This window comes from Pempheris klunzingeri, chromosome 7 (assembly GCF_042242105.1).
Source record: "Pempheris klunzingeri isolate RE-2024b chromosome 7, fPemKlu1.hap1, whole genome shotgun sequence".
Taxonomy (NCBI): Eukaryota; Metazoa; Chordata; class Actinopteri; order Acropomatiformes; family Pempheridae; genus Pempheris; species Pempheris klunzingeri.
Genome location: NC_092018.1, coordinates 24,633,427 through 24,653,913, shown reverse-complemented (window position 1 = coordinate 24,653,913; position 20,487 = coordinate 24,633,427). Strand labels below are relative to the sequence as shown.

General features: G+C 44.5%; 2 protein-coding genes across 5 annotated transcripts; both read left to right on the top strand.

The window, feature by feature from the left end:
• The first annotated feature begins 3,955 nt into the window (after window positions 1-3,955).
• Window positions 3,956-15,967, top strand: add2 (adducin 2 (beta)). 4 transcript variants are annotated; one of them, XM_070834485.1, is made up of 16 exons: window positions 3,956-4,066; window positions 5,329-5,526; window positions 5,863-6,004; window positions 6,672-6,823; window positions 7,044-7,124; window positions 7,791-7,940; window positions 8,165-8,308; window positions 8,610-8,708; window positions 9,112-9,288; window positions 10,582-10,830; window positions 11,748-11,864; window positions 11,960-12,046; window positions 12,158-12,284; window positions 13,475-13,558; window positions 14,360-14,393; window positions 14,567-14,685. In XM_070834485.1, coding segments are annotated over exons 2-16 (1,791 nt in total). In that variant the 5' UTR covers window positions 3,956-4,066; window positions 5,329-5,379; the 3' UTR covers window positions 14,568-14,685. The 4 variants fall into 4 exon arrangements, with proteins under 4 accessions (XP_070690586.1, XP_070690584.1, XP_070690587.1 ...); XM_070834483.1 differs by lacking the exon at window positions 14,360-14,393 and having other exon boundaries at window positions 14,567-15,967; XM_070834486.1 differs by lacking the exon at window positions 13,475-13,558.
• Window positions 15,968-16,419: 452 nt separating this feature from the next.
• Window positions 16,420-20,047, top strand: snrnp27 (small nuclear ribonucleoprotein 27 (U4/U6.U5)). The gene is made up of 6 exons (XM_070834067.1): window positions 16,420-16,592; window positions 17,744-17,876; window positions 18,292-18,380; window positions 18,515-18,594; window positions 19,255-19,319; window positions 19,677-20,047. The coding sequence occupies exons 1-6, from the start codon at window positions 16,556-16,558 to the stop codon at window positions 19,729-19,731; spliced, it is 459 nt and encodes a 152-aa protein (XP_070690168.1). The 5' UTR covers window positions 16,420-16,555; the 3' UTR covers window positions 19,732-20,047.
• Window positions 20,048-20,487: the final 440 nt, after the last annotated feature.

The following is a 20,487-nucleotide window of genomic DNA, read 5'->3' as shown; positions in this document are numbered from 1 at the left end:
AATAAGTATCAGAATTACAGGGGTTCATGCAGAACCTTATTAGTACTGATGCTGCATGAACACTTAAGCAGCCTGTTGTGTAACTGTTAGAGGTAGTATTCAATAGATCTACGTGATCTAGAGCAGCAGTCTGTGATCTTAGATGATCTCTCTGTATGTTTTGAATGTCAAAGCTTTATTTACAAATTGATCAGTAACCACAGCTACCAAAGAAATGGAGATTTACAACATATACAGAAGTACAACATTTCCCTTTTAGACACAGAAGTGAAAATCCTGAAAGTACCGTTGACCCTGATGGAGACCAGACGGAACCACCCACACTTTTCTGCTGTTCTCCCTTTGAGCAGCAGGTGGCGCCTGTTTGATGTCACATCATTTGTCCGACTTGAACTGGGCCTAGCCAACTAAACAACCCTCCAGGAGACAGCATTAGAACTCCACCAGGGCTCAACGCAGGCTTTTCTACACATCATCCGAGTGCCTCTCTCAGACTGGCTCCCTCTGTGGTTGCATGGGTGGGAGCCCTCGGGTGTCAGACCGGACAGGCGTGGCAGTGGGCAGGTCCTGGCGCTCTGAAAAACATCAGGGTCCATTGACTTGGTATCAGCTGAGGCCCTGAATAGTCTGACAAAGGAACCGTGGTGTCGCGTCCCAACACTGGCAGATCTGTAGGAACTAAGCACATCTGCTCGTTGTGGGGACGCAGCTTGTGCTGTGGGTGTGCCGCACCCACACAGGGGACACGGTCCTGAGGATGCGCTGAGGTGAGTGCGCTGCCTGCTGATATTTCTCTTTCATTGTGTCGAACAAGGCGACCACGGGGACATGTCTGGGGCGTACTGGGCTGCGGGGTCCTCCCTGACGCGTGGATGAGCGGTGTGTGCGCATTTCACCGCTGATGACACGGTGCCGTCCTCCCCGCCTGATGTTTACCATGTTGCTCCGTCTCTGCGGACAGACCAGCGTGTGCTTGTGTGAAATAATCCACGCTGCACAGCCGCTCGGTGCGCAGAGCGCTGATGGCTTCATTGTGCTCTGCAGACAGGCTCGTGCTGAGTGCACGGTCCCAGGCTGTATTCAGAGACTAATGTCGGTCATTATCCTGCCACTGATGCCTTTCACTTGTCCGCACACCAGGTCTGTGTTCGGGCTCGTCAGGATTAATGTGCGGGACGTGACTCCGCTTTCTTAAAACGGAATGGTTGTAATGTTTGTAGAGGAGAGCATCGCAGTGTTCTGCATTTTGCGGGTGGCCATTAGCGGATGCTGATGCTGATGCTGCAGCGCGCAAGTGTTGCTAGGCAGCCATGCACAGCGACAGCCGCCAGCGGGTGGAGGAGCGGAGGATGCTAAAGGGCCATAAAACGATACTGTGCATTCAAGTTGAAATATGGCGCTGGAGATAACATGGTGCCCCGCGCTCACATGACAGTGTGATCGCCAGGCCCGTCCTCCCATTCCCCCCCCCCATGTGGCTGAGGATCTTTAGGAGTGGGGTGTGCAGATTTCTGCCTCCCACAGCACAGAGGCAGACAATGAACCCAGGGTTGATTCATCTGAACCACAGCAGTGGATAAGTTGATGTTAAAGTGTCTATCATTAATCCAGTAAGGGACCTTTCTATGTGATGTCAGGTGTGTTTTGAAGAATGTCTTATGAATCGTTTCTATATGACTTGTCCAAGACAAATAATTGGATGTAGCTGTTCTCTTAAGTCAAAAACAACCCCATAATAAATTAAACATGAGGTTTTGAGCGATAAGTAAACAAATAGTAATGATTAGGGGGTATGTAAGGCTGACTGAGATACACTGTGGAACTGTGGAGCTGCTAATTAGGCTTGTTACATAAGAAATGCTAACTAATAAGAACCAACTTTAAAGCTCCCTTGACTGTAATGAACTCCATCACTTAGCTGTCACTGACTTCTGCAGCTTTCCTAAATTGCCCCTTTCTTTAGTGTTTTGTATATTTTGACACTGTTAACATTTAATGTGGCTCTACAAGGTGGAAGCCAAACATCCCATTAAGATGCCAGAGAGACAGGAATGTCCTCTACACCTCTACATCATTCATGCATTCACACATATTTATAAGATAAGATAAACCTTTATTCGTCCCACATTGGGGAAATTTGCGTTTTATCTTGTGTCGGCTGCATTTCTGCAAAGCTCTCCATCTGCTGGATGTTTAGAGTTAATGAGTCCATGCATTTGCAGGCTGAATTCAGCAAAGTTGCCCTTGAAAGTTACAAAAACGTGTCAGAATAACTGTGGGCTTACCTTTTGTCAGGTTTTGTTTGATGTTCTGTGAGGTGGATTCCAAAGTCATGTGTGAGGAGGCATTATGTTACATAAAAATGCAATTGAGTTTAAATGTACTGAAGGTGTATGCAGCCCAGAAGTAACTGGATAGATTATCAGTGAGGATTCATTCATTCTCACACAAGCTGATATTTGACATCTACAGTTAAACATCAGATTATTTTCAGAGACTTTTTTAAAAATGTGAAAAACTGTTAGTGAAGATATTCGTAACCATTTACATAACAGGTTGGGATTCACTGAGCAGCCGTCATAATATAAAACTAATGATAGTGAAGCCAAAGAAAATCAATCCAGAGCTACTTTGGTAATTATAGCCCTCTCTGCCTCCCTGCTGCTGGATGTCAGCGCTCAGACACAGACCTCCTAAAACCACTGCGTGTGGGTGGATTAACAGCAGTCAATACAGGCATGTTCTACAGACTGTATGTGAAGGCAGTTCACCTCTGTTTGAGTTAGGCATCAGGCCAAAAGGTCTCTTGCAGCATTAAATCAATGTGTTCTGGTGAAGGATAGCACGGCAAATATGCATTAAACTAAGCAATGCTGAAATCCGGATCTTGCAGTTTGGTGAGAAGAGGAGACAGTGTCACAAAATCAGCTCCTCCTCCAGATTCCTGCGATTTTATGACCCAAAAGTGAGTCGATGATGCAGCGTGCCCAGCCATCACGGTGCACTGAGGATAAAAGGAGGAGGGAGAGATGGTGGGCCGGCAGCCAGATCTCCATGTCTCCCTTTAGTCATTAGGACCCTCCCTGGAGAGAGAGGCTTTCTGTCTGCTGCCTGTCAGCAGCTGGGCCCCCTCTACCCCCAGAGTCATATACACTACAAACCAGCCTCCATTGTGAGAGAGACAGAGAGCTGCTCCCTCACATTTAGGCTTTTAGAGACAAGTCAGACATAAATATCTGAGTTTATGATTGTTTAAAACCAAAATATGCCAAGTTTAACAGCTGTTTGAAAAAGAAGTACTGTAGGTTCAATCGACAGGAGTTTCCCTTCATTATCAGAAGACAGTGGTTATGGTCTATAGTGGATGTTGACTAGCAAACAACATAATGCTTGTTTGTCAGTGTATGTTAAGTTAATGCTTTAGTGAACGGCTGATGTTTTCGGATAGCTGATGTAATCTTTTAGTGCTTAAGAGCGCAGCGAGCCTGATGTTGTGCACAGTGCACAGTTTATCCAGAAACTCCATTAAAGGTTTAGTCATCTGTCAGAGTTCCTCATGTGCAATGCAACGACGGTCAGTAATGCACATGATCTGATGTTACGATCATTGGAAAAGGCTTTGCCCCGGATGAAGGATGGGACTGACTGACAATGCATGTGATGCAGTTTCGTCCATGAAGCTAATCTAGTAAGTAAAGTAATTGAGCCAGTTAACGAGATGTAGCACAGTAGAGAGGGTGTGGTGAGTTTGTGGCCTTATCTGCTCGCTGCAGTGCTGTGTGTGTGTGTGTGTGTGTGTGTGTGTGTGTGTGTGTGTGTGTGTGTGTGTGTGTGTGTGTGTACGTGTGCATGTTGAGCCTGGTCCATTCGGGGAGTGGCCAGCTGTTTTCTGGTAACTCTTTACTCTTTCTCCAATTACCGAGTCGTATCACTCGCCAACTTCCTGTTAGTGATTCTGACGCTGCTGTCTGCTGCATGTGAGCTCTTATTGCTAATGCTGCATTTTCTGCAGATCTCCAGTTCCACTGGCAGGTGCCCTGAGGAATACAGCGTCCTTAATGTGAGGGTAGGTTTTTCATCTTAATGCTGCCCTTTGAAATTACAGAGAAATGGAGGCTTACTGTGCCGTCCGGTCTACTGCTTATGTACTTGCCAACATTAGACTCAGCTTGCACATCACAAGAAACAGAAGGCTTTGTTTGGAGTTGAATTTGTACATAAGTGAGCGTATGGATTGAACTGACTCTTGTCATTTAGTGTCTGTGGTGGATCTCTTTATTGTTTTTCACGGCTGACGTGCACCACTGGATCCTTCAGCAGGGCTTCTGTTGACTCTCTAAAGCACAGAGAAAAGAAATAGAAATTATTCTGCTAAGTGCACTTCTCCCATTTGCACATACATTTCTTAGGATAAGCCTTGATAGAAAAGACCCTCTCATCCTCACAGGATTATGGCTGCTGCTTTTGGAGCATGTGGCCAGCATAATTGCTATTTCTTCAAACTTCATTTCGTAGACTTGTAGACATTTGCACGATCTTTTAATGACATATCACGTGGGAACAGGAAGCGATGAACTGAAAACATCTTTTCAAACTGTAAACTGTGTCCCAGTCCACGATGGTGCTATGTGCTGTTTCAACATCATCAGTAGAACTGTTGGCCATCCTCAGCCTCCCCATCCTGTCTGAAACTCCTGCCACAGTTACCATGAATTATTACAATAAGAGAGGGTGGGGGCGATTTACAATGGGTTAATGATTAATGTTGTGTCATGATTTAGGATTTTACTGTTTTTTCCACCTTATGAATGAACTGCGTCTCATCCGAATCTTGTCTGATTCTATTTACTGCCACTAAAATGCACAACATATGGATGACTCAGAAGTATGAGAATCCAAACTCTGACTAAATGCTGGCTTCAGGTCTCCTGTACCTGTCACTGTAGCTGTAATTTAAATATTGAAATAGAACAGTCAAAGTCAGGGATGGAAAGCCTGGATGCTTGGTCGCCTGCAGCCTGCAGCTGTGACTCAGATTGTAGAGCAGGTTGTCAGCTAACCAGTAGGATGGCTTTTCAGGCTCTGGCTCTTACTGTTGCTGTAAAGAAAGGTGGAAAAACACTTCATGTATAGTTCATTTACTCTCTCAAATGTTAATAAAGAAAAAGACACTGCTTTTAATTGATTAATCAACATTTTGAGAGTCTGCATCAGTTTGGGGAGATAATTAGCTCCTGGCTAAGAAAATAGCCAGCTGCATTTAAATGTTATGCCATTTCTCTAAATCATCTAAGCAGCATTTATAATACTGACGCTCTTTCTTTACAGTTCTCCACACCCATCCCTGGTTGTAAGACACTGACTGCAAAACAGTAGAAGATGAGCACGTCCCCCACCCCCAAAGGCACCCCGGTGCAGCGCAGCCCCAGTGATGGGGTCCCCGAGGGCCTCCAGTCTCCTCAGCATTCCACACCCGGCTCTGGGCCCCAGCATAAGAAACGCATTTCCAGCCTGCTTCAGAGCCCGGTGAGATGTCTGATGATGTATGTGTGTGTGTGTGTGTGTGTGTGTGTGTGTGTGTGTGCATGATTTAGTCAGTCAGTGCTGGAGCCCATTCTGAATGCACAACTACTGTGTTTCTGGGCAGCAGTGAGACGCTGATGACGCTGTGTGTGGAGTGCAGAGGGTGACCACGAAGTGAAAGGGCTGGTGGACTCATTGAATAGATACACTCACCCTTGCCCCTGTTAGTGTATGAGTGTTTGTTAATCAGTGCATGTGTTCAAAGCCCTTAACTGAGTATTTGCATGAAACTGAAACTTCAGTGTGTGTATTCGTGTATGTGTTTGTCCGTGTGTGTAGTCATTCAGGGAGGAGCTGGATGTGCTGATTCAGGAACAGATGAAGAAGGGAGGCAGCTCATCCAACCTATGGGCACTGAGACAGCTGGCTGATTTCATGGCCTCACATGGCTCTCCGGCCGCCCTGCCCGTCTCCCCTTCTAGTATGTGCATCAGACTTTTTCAGTAAACCTCCAACATACAACATGTACTTTAATAATGTCATTTTTAGGTCTGGGATTCTATTCACAAATGGGGGGGGGGCTCACAAATGTTACACTCTTACGTTTTCACTGAGTGCAAATAAAGTGAATTTTCATCACATTATTTGCCCACTGGATTTGTTTCTGTTAGCTCACCATTTTTGTGGGATTGTTTCATTAGTGTTATTGTTAAAGGCCTTGTGCGCCCACACCGGCGTTTTGATTAATTCTGGCTGACCTCTGCTGAGGTTGACATTTGACAGAATTATGCAGGAGATGATATGAGGTCACCCAAGTCCATGTACTCAAAATAATGGCAAATGCTCACCTAGTTTGTTTGTAGGGCTAAAGTTTTTACCATAAAGCAGCATAAATGAATTCTTAATCAGACATGCACTAAAATGTGCTGGTGACAAAAACCAACATGCTCAGTCAAGCAACAGGAAGAAGATCTGGAGGAAATAACAAACATCATCATCCGTCAGTTCCATTTTCCTTATGCTGTGATGTGTAGCCTTTTAAAAGAATCAATCAATCTCAGTCTCCCACTTACCTTTTTAAGTGTGCAGACCGGCATCCTCACTGCGCTCCCTCTGCTTTGGTCTGGTTTGCTCTCTTCCCTCCACAGACATGATGATGGTGACGCCCATCAATGACCTGCATGGCTGGGAGCCTGGTAGCCTGGTGAAGGGGGAGAGGCTGATGCGCTGCAAGATGGCCAGCGTCCACCGACTGTTTGACCTCTTCGGCTGGGCCCAGATCAGCCGCACCTGTCTCACTGTTGGTTCCACTGTCTTTTTTGTTGTAGGCAGAACGCATACTTACTGAACTGACATCACATCAGTGGCAGGCAGGCACAGAAATCTAGAACGACTTGCTGTTGGTGGTCAGCGCCCACCATAAGATCAGCTTTTCTGTGGAGGTCCAGCTCACAGAATGAAGTTTAGCTTTACTTCTGTCGTCTGTCTGTCTTCACTAATGTCCTCTTCTCTTCTGACAGCTGCGTGTTAGTAAAGAACAGGAACACTTCTTGGTGCTGCCAGACGGCCTGGGCTACAGTGAGGTGACTGGGTCCAGTCTGGTGAGTAAGACACAGTCCACACAAGCTTACACACACAAACGCACACACGCACAATCAAATGCAATTCAATATTGCAGAAATAGTCAGAAATGTGTAAATTAAAGTATATATTTGTTATTGGCATCATAGACAAATGACCACAGTATTATACTGAGAGGTGGTTTCATTTCTTTTGTCCCTACTGACAACACCATCACTATGACCTCAGTTCTAAAGCATTGAATTGAAGTTGCACATCTATGAAAACAAAAACATCAGAAGTATCATAAAAGTCAACTCAGTGGCAGAAAAGTTGTATTGGATTGCATTAGACTGTGACTGTATGCTAACATGGTTGCTCATGCAAAAGTGCCTTCAGCCCTCTAATGTTATTGATATGATGATGTTTTTAAATGCATTTTTGTTATTTAACTGATCAATAATTCATCCAGTCAGTCAAGATATGGTTTTATACACAAGTTTTACAAAAAAAATGCTACTTATGTTATAAACTTTTCCATAAGAGTAACACTGGTGTAAGCATGTTATAGAGCTGACGATGACTTTGCTTCCAATAACTAGAGGATCCAGTGTCATTAAAACTGTGGATGTCTCCTTTGGAAGTGAATATCGCCCAGTCTGGCTTTTCAGAGGAACACATGCAGATGATGCCGTGTGGTTTTACAGGTAAAAGTGAATATCCTGGGTGAGGTGGTGGAGAAGGGCAGCACCAGCCTGGACGTGGACACAGAGAAGTTCAGCCTGCACTCGGCCATCTACTCGGCCCGGCCGGATGTCCGCTGCCTGTTTCACCTCCACACACCGGCCACCGCTGCGGTGAGTCACCCTGGGCCTGTGCCAAGGGAGAGGGCGGCGATAGCTCACAGCTCTGTTTAGAGGAGGCATCATCACACCTCTGCTGCTCACATCTACATACACATGGAGGAATAAGGGACTTAGTCATTCATACTTTTAACATACGATATCTAGTTCGTATCATTGTCCAACATGGATCATGCACGTAAAGCACATTGTGACTTTTCAACTTTAACTGTCTCCAGGTTTCAGCCATGAAGTGCGGCCTCATGCCGCTTTCCCATGAGGCCCTGCTGGTTGGTGATGTGGCTTATTACGACTACAATGGAGCCATGGACAATGAGGAGGACAGAGTGGAGCTGCAGAAGAGCCTGGGGCCGACCTGTAAGGTGAGCACATCGCAAGAGAAAATGTAATCTGAAATTTGTCACCACCTGATTCAGCAGCTACACCTCCTGGGCCTCCCGCACGGTTTGTTTCAGCTTTATGAATGACGGAAGGTAGGACACGAGGTTATTTAACACGGGATTAATTATGTAAGATGTTGCTGCTGCTTGCAGTAAACTGGGGAGCTGCTCTTAGGGCCCTCTCAGTCTACGGTGGCATTTCTTAACCTGCAGCTGTTAGAAACTAAAGGTAGTGAAGGTGGTTTTCATTCCGTGTGTAAAATGTTGACCTCATCATGTGTAGGTTCTGATACTGAGGAATCACGGCATTGTGGCTCTGGGGGAGTCTGTGGAGGAGGCCTTCTACGCCATATACCACATTCAGGCAGCCTGCCAGATCCAGGTAGTACACACACGCACACACACTCACACACACACACACACACATTATACTGACTCACAGCTGACGTACTGAAGAAAAAGTGCTGCCTCTGCATGCATGGGGGTGTGTGTGACTTGGAGGGTGAGCTGGCATCTGTACATAATATAGATGCACCAATGTTACACTTGGGCTGTTGCCCTTCTCTTGGTACCCTTTCACTGTAACCCAGCCTGCAGTATGCAGTATAATACACCACAGGAGTGTCGCGTGCCAAAGAGACACTGCTGTGATCCTACAGGACCAACAGTGCTGCAGCTACGTGACTTAAAAGTCACTAATGTGTTATATTTCCCCCTGTTTTCTGAACGAAAAAGAGTCTACGAGAAGCTGTACCTTGTTCTAAATCTATCTTTTGTCTTGCCAGGTGTCAGCTTTGTGCTGTGCCGGTGGTGAACAGAACCTGATCCTGCTGGACCGGACCATCCATAAGCCCAACGTAGCGGGCACCGTGGGCTGGGCGGGCTCCACGTTTGGTCCTCTGCACAAGAGCCGCATCGGGGAGCACGAGTTCGAAGCCCTCATGAGAACTCTGGATAACTTGGTAGGCAGCTAATTCTACACATGAATTTAGTCATGAAGAGCACTGTGCCATCGTATAATGTCCTCTGGAGTTCACGAGGGAGCTGCCTGAAGTCTTAAAATAACCCTGATCGGGGGCATCAAGGGCATGGAGCTTGAAAGACATTTATGTGTCAGTCTCTGCTGCACTGATTCTTAACAGTCGTTTTAAATGCGTCTCCTTGAACTCTCCCAGATTTATGGCAGCTTGACATTCATTTGCTACACAAGTAAGATTTGCTCAAATGAAAAGGGTGGGATGCTGACTCACCTTGATGTGTGTGGGAGATTTGCTGATTCACACAAACTACCGTCAGCTGCAGCTCTTAATCTAACCCGCTCAAATGTGCCTGCTCCCTCTTCTACCATTCCTCCCATGCAATATTAAAAACCTTCCGCTAACAAAAGGAACGGTTCAGTGTCCATATCTTGCTGCGTGGACCACCTTTTTTCCTTGATAAGGAAAGTTAATGAGGAGACAAGCAAATATTAATGCCTCACATCAGATAAGCTCCTTCCAGGTAATTCAACCCATATTTGAAGGACTTGGTGCTATATCATCAATGTGCAGTGTTTTTATCCTCACACGAACAACTTTGCAATCCTACAGCTGTCCTAAATGTGTGAGGATGTGAATGCTTGCTAGTTGTTAACGTGGGAATCTTTCCCATATCTACCATCCATCCTACACCATGTGACCAAATACTGCTCAGTTTCCTGTAGCTGCTTCACAATAAAAACATAAAAGCCTTCCTGCGGTTCGCTGATGGAAAGCTTTTAAAGTAAAGCAGCATCATGAAATGTTCACTGTGCATCAGCAATAATTACAAACACAACACAACTACAACCCACAGAAATCTCCGCATTACACAAAGTACTGACAGCTTAACATGGAGAGATTTTTGAAAATGTTGTTCACTCTCTGTTCACCTGCACAATATCAGTTAAAGGCTGCTGTTAAACGGTGAGGTTGATACCACCACACCATATCTGTCCATAGCCAGTGAGCGTAGCTCAGCGTAAAGACTGTCTGAAACTCACAGATTATATTTTACATCATTTAAAACAGAACTGTAAAAACGTCAAGTTATGGTTTAAGGGGTGTTTTAGCAGTGACGACAAGACTCCCAGAATATCAGTGCTCTCAGCCAAGATATAGTCCAAACCGTAACCCCCCCCCGCCGTAACAGTCCGTGCTCTTTCATCCCCTGCTGGGGAGGGTGAGCTGATGTTGTCTGCAGCACCCTAAAGCTTCTTTTCCTCCGTTGTATTCCAGGGCTACCGTACAGGCTACGCCTACCGTTTCCCCGTGCTGCTGGAGCGAACGCGGACGCGGAGGGAGGTGGAGGTGCCGGCGACTGCCACAGCTTTCCACCAGTTTGATGACGATGGGGTGCACCCGGCTCTGAGGCAGCACCCTTTCGCCCAGCGCCAGCAGCAGGAAAGGACTCGATGGCTCAACACCCCCAACACCTACCAAAAAGTCAGCCAAGAACAAGCCAGCCCGGGACACCAGCGCACCACTGTGAGGCCACTGAGACCTCTGTGATTTGTTGATCAGAATGTATAATAGGAGTTCAGCAACTGTTTCAAATAAAGCTGTAAAGCCAGACATGTGTGAGGTAACTGTGATGGTAGTCCAGCTAATTGTTCATTCAGCATCCACAGCGCTGTGCAGACTATGCTACATTCTGGCCATCATGACCTTAAAGTCATGTAATATTTCCCTTCCAAAGAGGGGAGGGGGGGGGCAGGGAGGCTGTCTGTAGTGATTTGTACTGTAGGTATAAAAACTGTAAAAAAGCTGGAGAGCAGAGGGATCAGAACCGGATTAAAGTGAGCTGCAGCAGGGAAGGTAGAGAAGGCTGCTAATGTTTGGAGCTGCGTTGCAGCAACAGGACATAGACACAGAGACAGAGACAGCAACTCACCAGCCTTCTGATTTGGTTCTATTTAATGTGCACTCTTTTTCTCTATCCAAAACGAACAGTTTACGGAGGTAGATGCTCCCCGTGCAGCCTCTGTCCTTATTTCTAAGTACCCTTCTAGAAAAGACGAAGCAGAGCTGCAGTGACGAGTCCTTTAAAAACAAAAACAATGCGAGACTGGTTGACTTACATCAGTGGGAGGAGCTTGGCTCTCACTTTCTGTTTTCTTCCCCTCAGCCCTTCCCACCCTCCTCTCTCTCCTCTTCACTGCATTGCAGGTGAAAGCCCACTGCTCTGTGATGACTGCTGCAGTGCAGAGTCTGCCCTCTGGTGGACGACCATCCTTGTTATTAGAATGAGCAAAGTTGCTTGATGATATCATACTTTTAAGGAAAAGAAATACTGAAATAATGTTATATGTTATATATACATATTCCGCTAAATGACAAAGTCTTTAAATTCGGCTATTTTTTTCTGCTATTTAAGTTACGATGTTGGTTTTTCTTTCCCGTAGTGGTTGAAGACAGAAGAGGTCACACAAGCTGGCAGCACAGCCATTAAGATAGAGAACCCAAACCAGTTTGTGCCTCTTTTCACCAACCCCCAAGAGGTGATAGAGACACGAAACAAGGTAACGTTTCCTCACTTTTGGCCTTTTCTGTGTCCCATAATTCCTATCTTTGTCACGTGAATCAAAGGTGTCATACCAGAATCCGTCCTCCTCAGATCCGACAGGCAAATCGGCAGGACATGAAGACAGCGGGACCACAGTCTCAAGTTCTCGCCAGCGTTATCACAGTCGACAGTCCTCCGGTAAACTGCACTCTCGCTGCTCACCAAACATCTGGCTCATTTCCTCTCCAAACGCTCCTCTTGAGCTGCAGAGGTAAGAGCTGTGCTTTAATGTCTCTGCTTGTCTGTTAGTCTCCAGTCAGTCCTCCCAAAGCCCCGGCAGAGCCAGAACCTCCCAACCCCTTCAACCAGCTGACGGACCAGGAGCTGGAGGAGTACCGCAAGGAGGTGCAGAGGAAACAGGATGGAGGGACCAATGGTATGAGTCACTGACTTAATGTGATCAGTGAGAATATAGCTGTTAACAGTCTTTTCCACACACTTTAAATGGTTTATATAGAACATGTCCTGCATTAGTCTGCTGCCGTAACAGCCTCCATGCTCCCGGGGGGCCTTCCACCAGCTGCAGGGATCGATCAGTCACTAACTTCCTTTGTCCCCTGGGGAGCAATTGGTCTGATTCAAGTTAAAAAGATAAAGTTATATGTTATGGCATCATGCAAATAACTGCCCTTTCCTGCCACGGCTTTAGGAGGGAGATGGCGGAGGCTATAAAGGAATGTGTCAGTTTTAGCTAGTGGAAGTCTGAGGACTGTCCCAGACGGCAGAAGTTGAAACTGTTGATGTAAAGGACAGGAATAATCAGACAGGATGGATTCTGCTGTCTTATAAAAGCACTTGTGGTAAAGATCCTGCAGAGTTTCCTGTGCAGTGCCACTAATTTTCCTGCAGTCATTAACCACATTATTTAGTAATGGGTTCGCTCCCATTCAGCCAGGAGCATTAGTGAGGTCTGCCACTGAAGTTGGGTGATGAAGAAAGTGACTGGAAACACTGGTGACATGTTAGATAACAAGTTAGTGAGGCTCGCTTTGGGGTTGGCCAGCTAGGTAGACTGTAGTTACCACTGACATTAGAAAAGAAACAAAAAGAAGGAAGAAACAAAAGAAAAGGGGGAGAAATAAATAAAATAAATGAATTACTTTACTGGTTGGAGATATGAATCAAAATAAAAAGCTTCTTGGATGTTAAGGGGAAGTCATGAAGCTCAATATATCTCTTTTTATGATTTAACCAACTGTAGACTTTGGGCTATATATTGTGGCAAAGGGAGCTTAATATGCTGCCCCTCACCTTCACTATTAATGCATTGTACTTGTCCTTCTAACCACCTTACAAGTGCTGTGTGTAACATTTTACATACAAATACCGGCCATCAATTCTTCTTATTGCACTGTAAGAAACAGCTGTTGTTACATAGTACGACATAGAACATGCCGTACTGATGTTAATAAACTGCTATGAGGTCATATTTGAAAAGAGGATAAAATGCTACACACAGTCTGTCATGTCCACTGTGCTCACTTCTGTTTGCCTCACAAGTCTAACCTGCTGCACAGCTGAACCCTCACGGCCCCTCACTGTGTGTCTCTGTGTTTGTGGAAGTAGGGGAGGAGGTGGCAAGTGACAAGGAGTCTCCCCCCGCTACCTCCCCCACAAAGGGCCCCCCGCCCAGCCAGCCTCCTCTCTCAGGTGAGGCTCGGCAGAGCGCTGACTTTCTGCCCCGCTCGCCGTGCACACTGCCTGCCTGACCAGCACTTACATGGACTCCTGCTTCTGCCCCCTCGTGCTGCAAATGCTCCCTGACATCCGTGTTGATACTGATAGAGATAGTTCATAACACAAGGACATGTTTTGTGTGTAAAATTTTAATCTGAACAGTAACTTTTACCTTGTGTACTAAAATACAGTAATTTCTTCTGAAATGTAGTATAAAGCAACATAAAGTTTGAATACTCAAGTAGAACATCTTAGCATTATACTTACGTACAGTACTTTAGTACATGTACCTGTGTGCCCACCACTGAATTATTGTGGAGGGTGTCAGGTACAAATGATAAAAATTCAGATTACAGCTTGGGATGAATGACAAAGACAGATCCACAGACCTTTTCAGTTTCATTTGAAGATGTAGTCGCTATGGAAACATGCCCTGAGGCCTGGAATGTGAACCTCTTCACCTCTGGCGGTCCCAGCGATGCTTCCATGTTAGATACCTACAGGAGTGACGTGTGCGTCAGGTTTTGTCGGCATGTGTAATAGACCTTTAACAGCAGCTGTGGTGCATGTAGCTCTGCCAGTGAGCGAGCACTGATTCAAGTAAATGGGATCCAGATATTACCTCCGCCCTTAATGTTTGATTTTACATTTGCCACGTTTCAGCTATGTGGGGAAATCCATCTGTCACTGTACCTACTGTATCTGCTGTACACTCTCTCTCTCTGTGTCTGTGTGTCTGTCCTTTTCTGTGTGTCACTCCACACTCATTCATAGGGCACACTTCTGGTGCTTTGGTCTTGTCTCACTAGTAAGTACAGAGAAACAGTATGACAACCCACTTCTCATTAAGCAAGCATGTTCATCTGCAGTGACATGTCTAGCATGTAGCTTTGCAGCACCACCACACTCGATAATCTTTGTCTTGCTGAGCATTCTGTGTTTTTTTTTCTTTTTCTTTTTTTGTAATGATGCTCGGAGCAGAAGAGGCAAAGACCGACCCTCCAGCCATACAGAACGGAGGCGAGGAGGAGAAGCAGACGACAGAGGAGCTGGAGAAAGGGATGAAGGCGCTCTCGACCAACGACACCTCCCCTGCGCCCGCCGCTCCGCCCGCCAAACCGCAAGGCGGCACCCCAGAGGGCTCGCCCTCCAAGTCCCCATCCAAGAAGAAAAAGAAGTTCAAGCCGCCGTCATTCCTGAAAAAGAGCAAGAAGCAGAAGGAGAAGGCGGAGACCTGAGGCGCTCAAACACACCAGGCCGTGGTGAAATACTACTGTGAAACATTTCTTAGTGTATGCCAGAGTAGCAGATGAGTTAACCACATCAGATCTATTGAAACCCAATCAGTTAAGATGTCATTCACTGACACGGTGTACTAAATTGACTGTCAAATACTTTACTGTAACACTGGTGCTCACTGATTTGACCTACGTGGTGATTCATCTTAAACAGGTTAAAAAAAACACTGATAGTTATTTTCACATACTATTTGACCCGGGTCGGATACAACATTTTGAGGCACTAATTCTTGTCACACACTCACACACACACACACACACACACACGGGCACACAGTCCCTGTGTTACTCACGTCTTATTTTCACCTGCTGTGCTATTGAACCATTACTTAACTTCACTGTATACGCGGTCAAACATGTTCCTTTGTAAAACTGGGATTACTAGTGTGGTCCACTGCACTTGCAATTTATAATTTGTTTCATACCATTTTTCAATCCACAACTTTGCAAGACACGGTGGAAATTTAAGTTCCCTTGGATTAAGCATCCCATATCCATGTATAGGCACTTACCATATGTATATAGACATTCTAGCAAGTTGCATTCGTTCATCATCATAGACACTCTTGGTTCTAGGTATCAGATAGATGTTGCAGGTATACTATGTGAGCACAGGTGCAGTATATGTAGAAATAGACTGATAGCTACTGATTGTGCTCTTTTGAATGCTGATTTTGTGTAAAACTGTCAGCTTACTGACGTTATTACAGCAGGGACGAACAAGGAAATAGAAGGCGGGGGAAATATACTGGCTCGCAACAAAACACAAGACGCTATTAATGCCGCTATTACCCAAAAAAGGATAAAGCATATAGAATATGTTGCTTGCCGATGCAGTTTGACCCAGTAACAGAAGATACTGAAGGTACTAAACATTCCACTTTTTCTCATTTTGTTTTAAATGTATGTGTGCAAAATACCTCTCTTAACAGTTGTGATTAATTTCTGTTTTAACCAGTAGCTGTTATCAAAATGCTGATGTGATGTTTGCTCATGGTTTTAATTTATTTTATATTAGGATGTATAAGTGAGCGTTGCAAGGTTACCATGTATCAGTCATTAAAGATCATGTTTGGTTTGAAACCATCTAGACATCCAGTTTATGTGTGTCTTTCTCTGCTTGATCATCTGGTGCTTCTTTCTCCTTTTTCCTCTCCTGTAATTACCACTTTGATCAAATGCTGCAAGCGGTCTTGCAGCGTGAAAAGATGATTGTATGATTGCAAAAGACAAATTTACACTGAGAATGTGGGACAGTATAATCCATTTTTATAATAAATTAGTCCTCATTTAATTACTACTGTTAGTACTGTTGGTGCTATTAGTATTATTATCTGTATCCACAAATAAGTTTTAAAAAAGTATTTAATAATGTAAGTACTATCCTTCATCAGCTGCTACTAGAGCTTGGGCTCAACACTGGGTGGTGGTAATGCACACTGTGAAGTAACACTCTCCTCCGGGTCGGTAGGGGGCGCCTTTATGCTGAAAGGCTACCGGAAGTTCGCGTATCACATCAACCACAAGAACAACAGAAAGCCTGGCTTGAAGTAGCAGCCATAAATGTGTAGGACAAACAAACAGCTTACGGTTTGCTAATATTCTCACCTTAACTTGCCTTCTGTTCTGTCTCACATTGACCTACGAAGGTAACGTTTGATCTGTTGTGAAGATGGGCCGGAGCAGGAGTCGAACCCCCCCAAGACGAGGTTGGAAACTAAAGTTATCTTTGGTTTTACGTAAAATAGCTAGCAGTACAGCTAGGTAACGTTAGCTCTACGTAGCTAGCGTTAGCTGGCAGCTCCGACAATGTTGTTTCTCCCCTTTTAAACTGAGAGAAAACAGATGTGTTTACGGGAAAGTGTCAATAAATGCATTTCCTTCCCCGAACTCTGATTTTTGTGCAGTTAAAATGTCAGTCATAACATGAAAGTTACCTTTGTGCAAGTTATCCGAACTAGCTACATATGCTAAAGTTACATCGAGGATACTCTGGTTATCTAAATAAAGCTGATTTGCCCTACGCACGTTCCTCGGTGTAGTTATTGACGTAATATTAACCTTAGTTTCATTATTCAGTTGTATTACACAGTTTAAAAGCAAAGTGGTATTAAATTGCTTTGTAACGCGATAAGTGTTTTGCTATCAGTGGTTTGTTTGTTTTCTAGCTCTCATGAGTATGTCAGTAGATCAGTCAGTGTGTCTGTCTGCAGCTGTACCAAGGCTGTGGGTGTAAAGGGTCAGTACGTGGAGAATTAGATATTCTCTATTTGAATAGACATTACACGTGCATCCCATCTGAGACAGTGAGACTTAATAATATCACATCCTCTCTAACATCAAAGACTGGTGGTGATGGTTTAGGATTAAATCTGCCAGTTATGCTGACATCTAGTGTCTGAACATGTGATACTTTGCTATCAAAGGATTTGCTGTTGAGCAGCAGTCTTGTAACATCTTTCTCAACCACAAACGTGCTTTACAGAATACTGTTAACTCATGAATGACTGATTGTGTTCTTAATTAAACATAAAGGCTCAATAGTTCAGATCAGAGCCTTAATGTTCATGTACAACAACTGTATGCTTGTGTGTTTCGACCACTTGGATTTTACTTTAAGTGGTCAAAAGTTAGAGATTAAAGGAAATATATCTTGACAACGCTGTAGTGTCTAATGATTAACAACAATACCTGAAGAATGTACTGGCAATTTTAGAGCCTATCCAAATTCTCATGCTGTAAAAGAAAACTACATACAACACTAGAGAAGAATATTACAGTGGGTGGATGCCAATATTCCCGGTATAAAATTCTCCTGTTTACTGCCAATGCCGTGATCCCATTTCCTCCCTTCCCACAGAGAGAAGGCGTTCCCGCTCAGCTTCACGGGAGCGTGAGCGAAGGCGAAGGGAGAGGGAACGCTCTCGTTCTCGAGAGCGGGACCGAGAGCGGCGGAGAAGTCGCTCGCGTTCTCCTCACAGGAGGCGTTCGAGGTGAGAAGACAGTCTTGCAGTTTGAGAAGACTGCAGTGGTCAGACCAGATATGTTTTCTTCTTTTTTGCTTGCAGCGACCCATTTAGATTTTGGCCACTGCAAAAATATAGGATCAATGGTAATTTCAGACCTTTTGGATATTGGCACAAAATATCAGAGTCGATCTTTAAATACCCAGGCCAGCTGATCCCCAATAATCAGATACTGTCTAGTAAATTCTCATAGAAAAGCATTATGTCTCAGATTGTTTGCTGTGCATTTAGGATTTTGTTTGCTCTTTTGAGAACGAGCAGATTTACCTTCAACAGCAAGCAAACCATGAACACTATCAATCGCTTCAGGTTGATGAGGAGGTGCCTGCTCTCATTAGTTGTGGTAACCCATCCTGCAGTCATCCTTGTGTTCCCTCTGCAGGTCTCCCAGACGTCATCGCTCCTCCTCCCTCTCTCCTGCGAGACAAAAAGACGCTAAGGACAAGGTGGCAAAGCCCATTCAGATCTCAGGTACTGGATGGATAATTTGCAGCTATTTGCACATGTATAATTTGAGGAGGAAATTCTCCTTTTCTGTGCTTCTGACACTTCCAGGTGCAACATTTATGTTTTTGCCAAAATTGAACACCCTCATTTTTTGACAGCGGAAGACATGCAGGGCAAAACAGAAGAGGAAATTGAGATGATGAAACAGATGGGCTTCGGTTCCTTTGACACCACCAAGGTGAGAGCACAAAGGTGTGCTGTGCTGTGCTGTGCAGCCACAGGGAGGTGCAGTTTGCAGCTAAGCCGAGAAGCTAAGGCTGCATCCTGTTTCTTTGCATTCATTTCGGTGGGCCTGCACAATGTACCAGTTGCTCGTCAGTGAATTTCCACACACACACATGATGAATGCCTCATATTTTTTCCTTTCACTGTGGTTTTTGAAGGTATGATGAATGTCATATTCATTATCAATTTACAAAAAGGAGCTGAAAAAGGTACAAATCCAAATTTGGAATAACTTTTACTGGACAACAGACATGTCATTTCATTTCCGTTCTCTAATTTGCAGATTGGATATTGATATTTATCTTGTCAAATTCCATTTTAACACTGCTGTCATGGTTTTTCTGTGAGAACAGTACAACACACAGTGTAGAGAATCTCTTCACCTAGTTGTGCATTACTTCTCAGTTGCACATTTAGTGCAGTTTTTTTCTTCTTCACTTTTGCAGGTTTGTCTTGCAAATTATCTTCATAAATTAGTTTTTTAAATAAAAGGAGCAGTGGAAGCCAAGCAGAGACTGTTAGATGTTGTTAGTTAGTAAAACGTTACTAATTAAGTTGAACTTCAACATGTGATGTTATGTGTGTGAGCAGCACTAATATTATTTTCAAACAGGGGAAGAAAACTGATGGATCAGTGAATGCGTTTGCTGTCAATGTGACCATGAAGAGGAAATACAGGTACGTCGACAATAGAAACTAACTGCGATGTTTCTGATTGCACGGAGCTGTTCATAGGTCGTGCAGCAACACAGTAGTGCTGTGCATGGCCACAGGTTTCATAAGCCCCTGGTTGTATTATCTAGTGATCTTTTTGAAGTTATTCAGTCCCCGTTGTTAGTCAGAGTTAAAACATCAACGTTTCGGTGTCCTCACTGTGAGCGCTCTCAGCATCAACCACTGCTATTGTAGCCAATCACCTCTGCAGGTGTTTCTATGCCGAGAGCCCGGCTCTCCTATTGGTGCTCGATGATGTAATCTGCAAGTGTTGCGAGGGTAACAGTGATGTAATGTTTTCTTATATATTTATTTTTTTAGGCAGTACATGAACAGAAAAGGTGGATTCAACAGACCACTGGACTTCATCGCTTGAAAGTATCAGCAGCTCGTCGTGATAGCCGAGAAGCTTACCTCCACTCTCCCCACTGTAGAGGATAAAGTGCTGTTCCCTGTTATTCCAATCCTGCTCTGTGTTTTGCAGCCGTTCTGTGTACATACCTTATTTGTAAGTGAACACATACATGTAAATAATAGTGTTTGTGATTCGCCACACTTGAGTACTAATAGAAGGGACACGGTGGGTAGAGCTCTGTGTTGCTGAAGTGTTTGGGTTTTTTTATTTGAAATTAAAAGCATCTTAAAATGTGTGGTTGCAGTCTTGACTAAAAATAAACGTGGTTTTAAAGCCAGCTTTGCCTCTTGCATCTGCAGTTCTGCACAGGGACATTTTCTGATGTGTAATTGGTAATGTATTAACATCATGGCACTCAACATTTGCAAACTGATCAATGTGGTCGTAGTATTTTAGACTTGGTGAAACTGGCTGCCTAAATGTAACTTTGCCCTCACTCAGTTATTACTGGAGTGTATGTATGCAGCTTGTTTATAGTGATTTCTGTTGGCCCCACGATTTCATTTCATTTACTGTTCTTATTTGTGTGTTACGGGCTGGTTTCTCGTTCAAGGATTAAATGGAGTCCTAGACGAAGGACGTTTAACAGCAGATAAACCTATTCCATCTTGTCCTGTGGAGGTCCAGAGTTTTTCCTGCTTTAAATGGACATCGTCTCATTCTGAATCGAGCTTTCACTGCCATCATGTCCCGAAAGCAGCGGGAGTGCGCCTGCGC

Coding starts and splice junctions, on each gene's coding strand:
- add2 (XM_070834483.1), top strand. CDS start 5,380: ATGAGCACGTCCCCCACCCCCAAAGGCACCCCGGTGCAGCGCAGCCCC. Junction 7,125..7,790: donor AGGTGACTGGGTCCAGTCTG/GTGAGTAAGACA, acceptor GTGGTTTTACAG/GTAAAAGTGAATATCCTGGG. Junction 11,865..11,959: donor TGATAGAGACACGAAACAAG/GTAACGTTTCCT, acceptor CGTCCTCCTCAG/ATCCGACAGGCAAATCGGCA.
- snrnp27 (XM_070834067.1), top strand. CDS start 16,556: ATGGGCCGGAGCAGGAGTCGAACCCCCCCAAGACGAG. Junction 18,595..19,254: donor GTTCCTTTGACACCACCAAG/GTGAGAGCACAA, acceptor ATTTTCAAACAG/GGGAAGAAAACTGATGGATC. Junction 19,320..19,676: donor ACCATGAAGAGGAAATACAG/GTACGTCGACAA, acceptor TTATTTTTTTAG/GCAGTACATGAACAGAAAAG.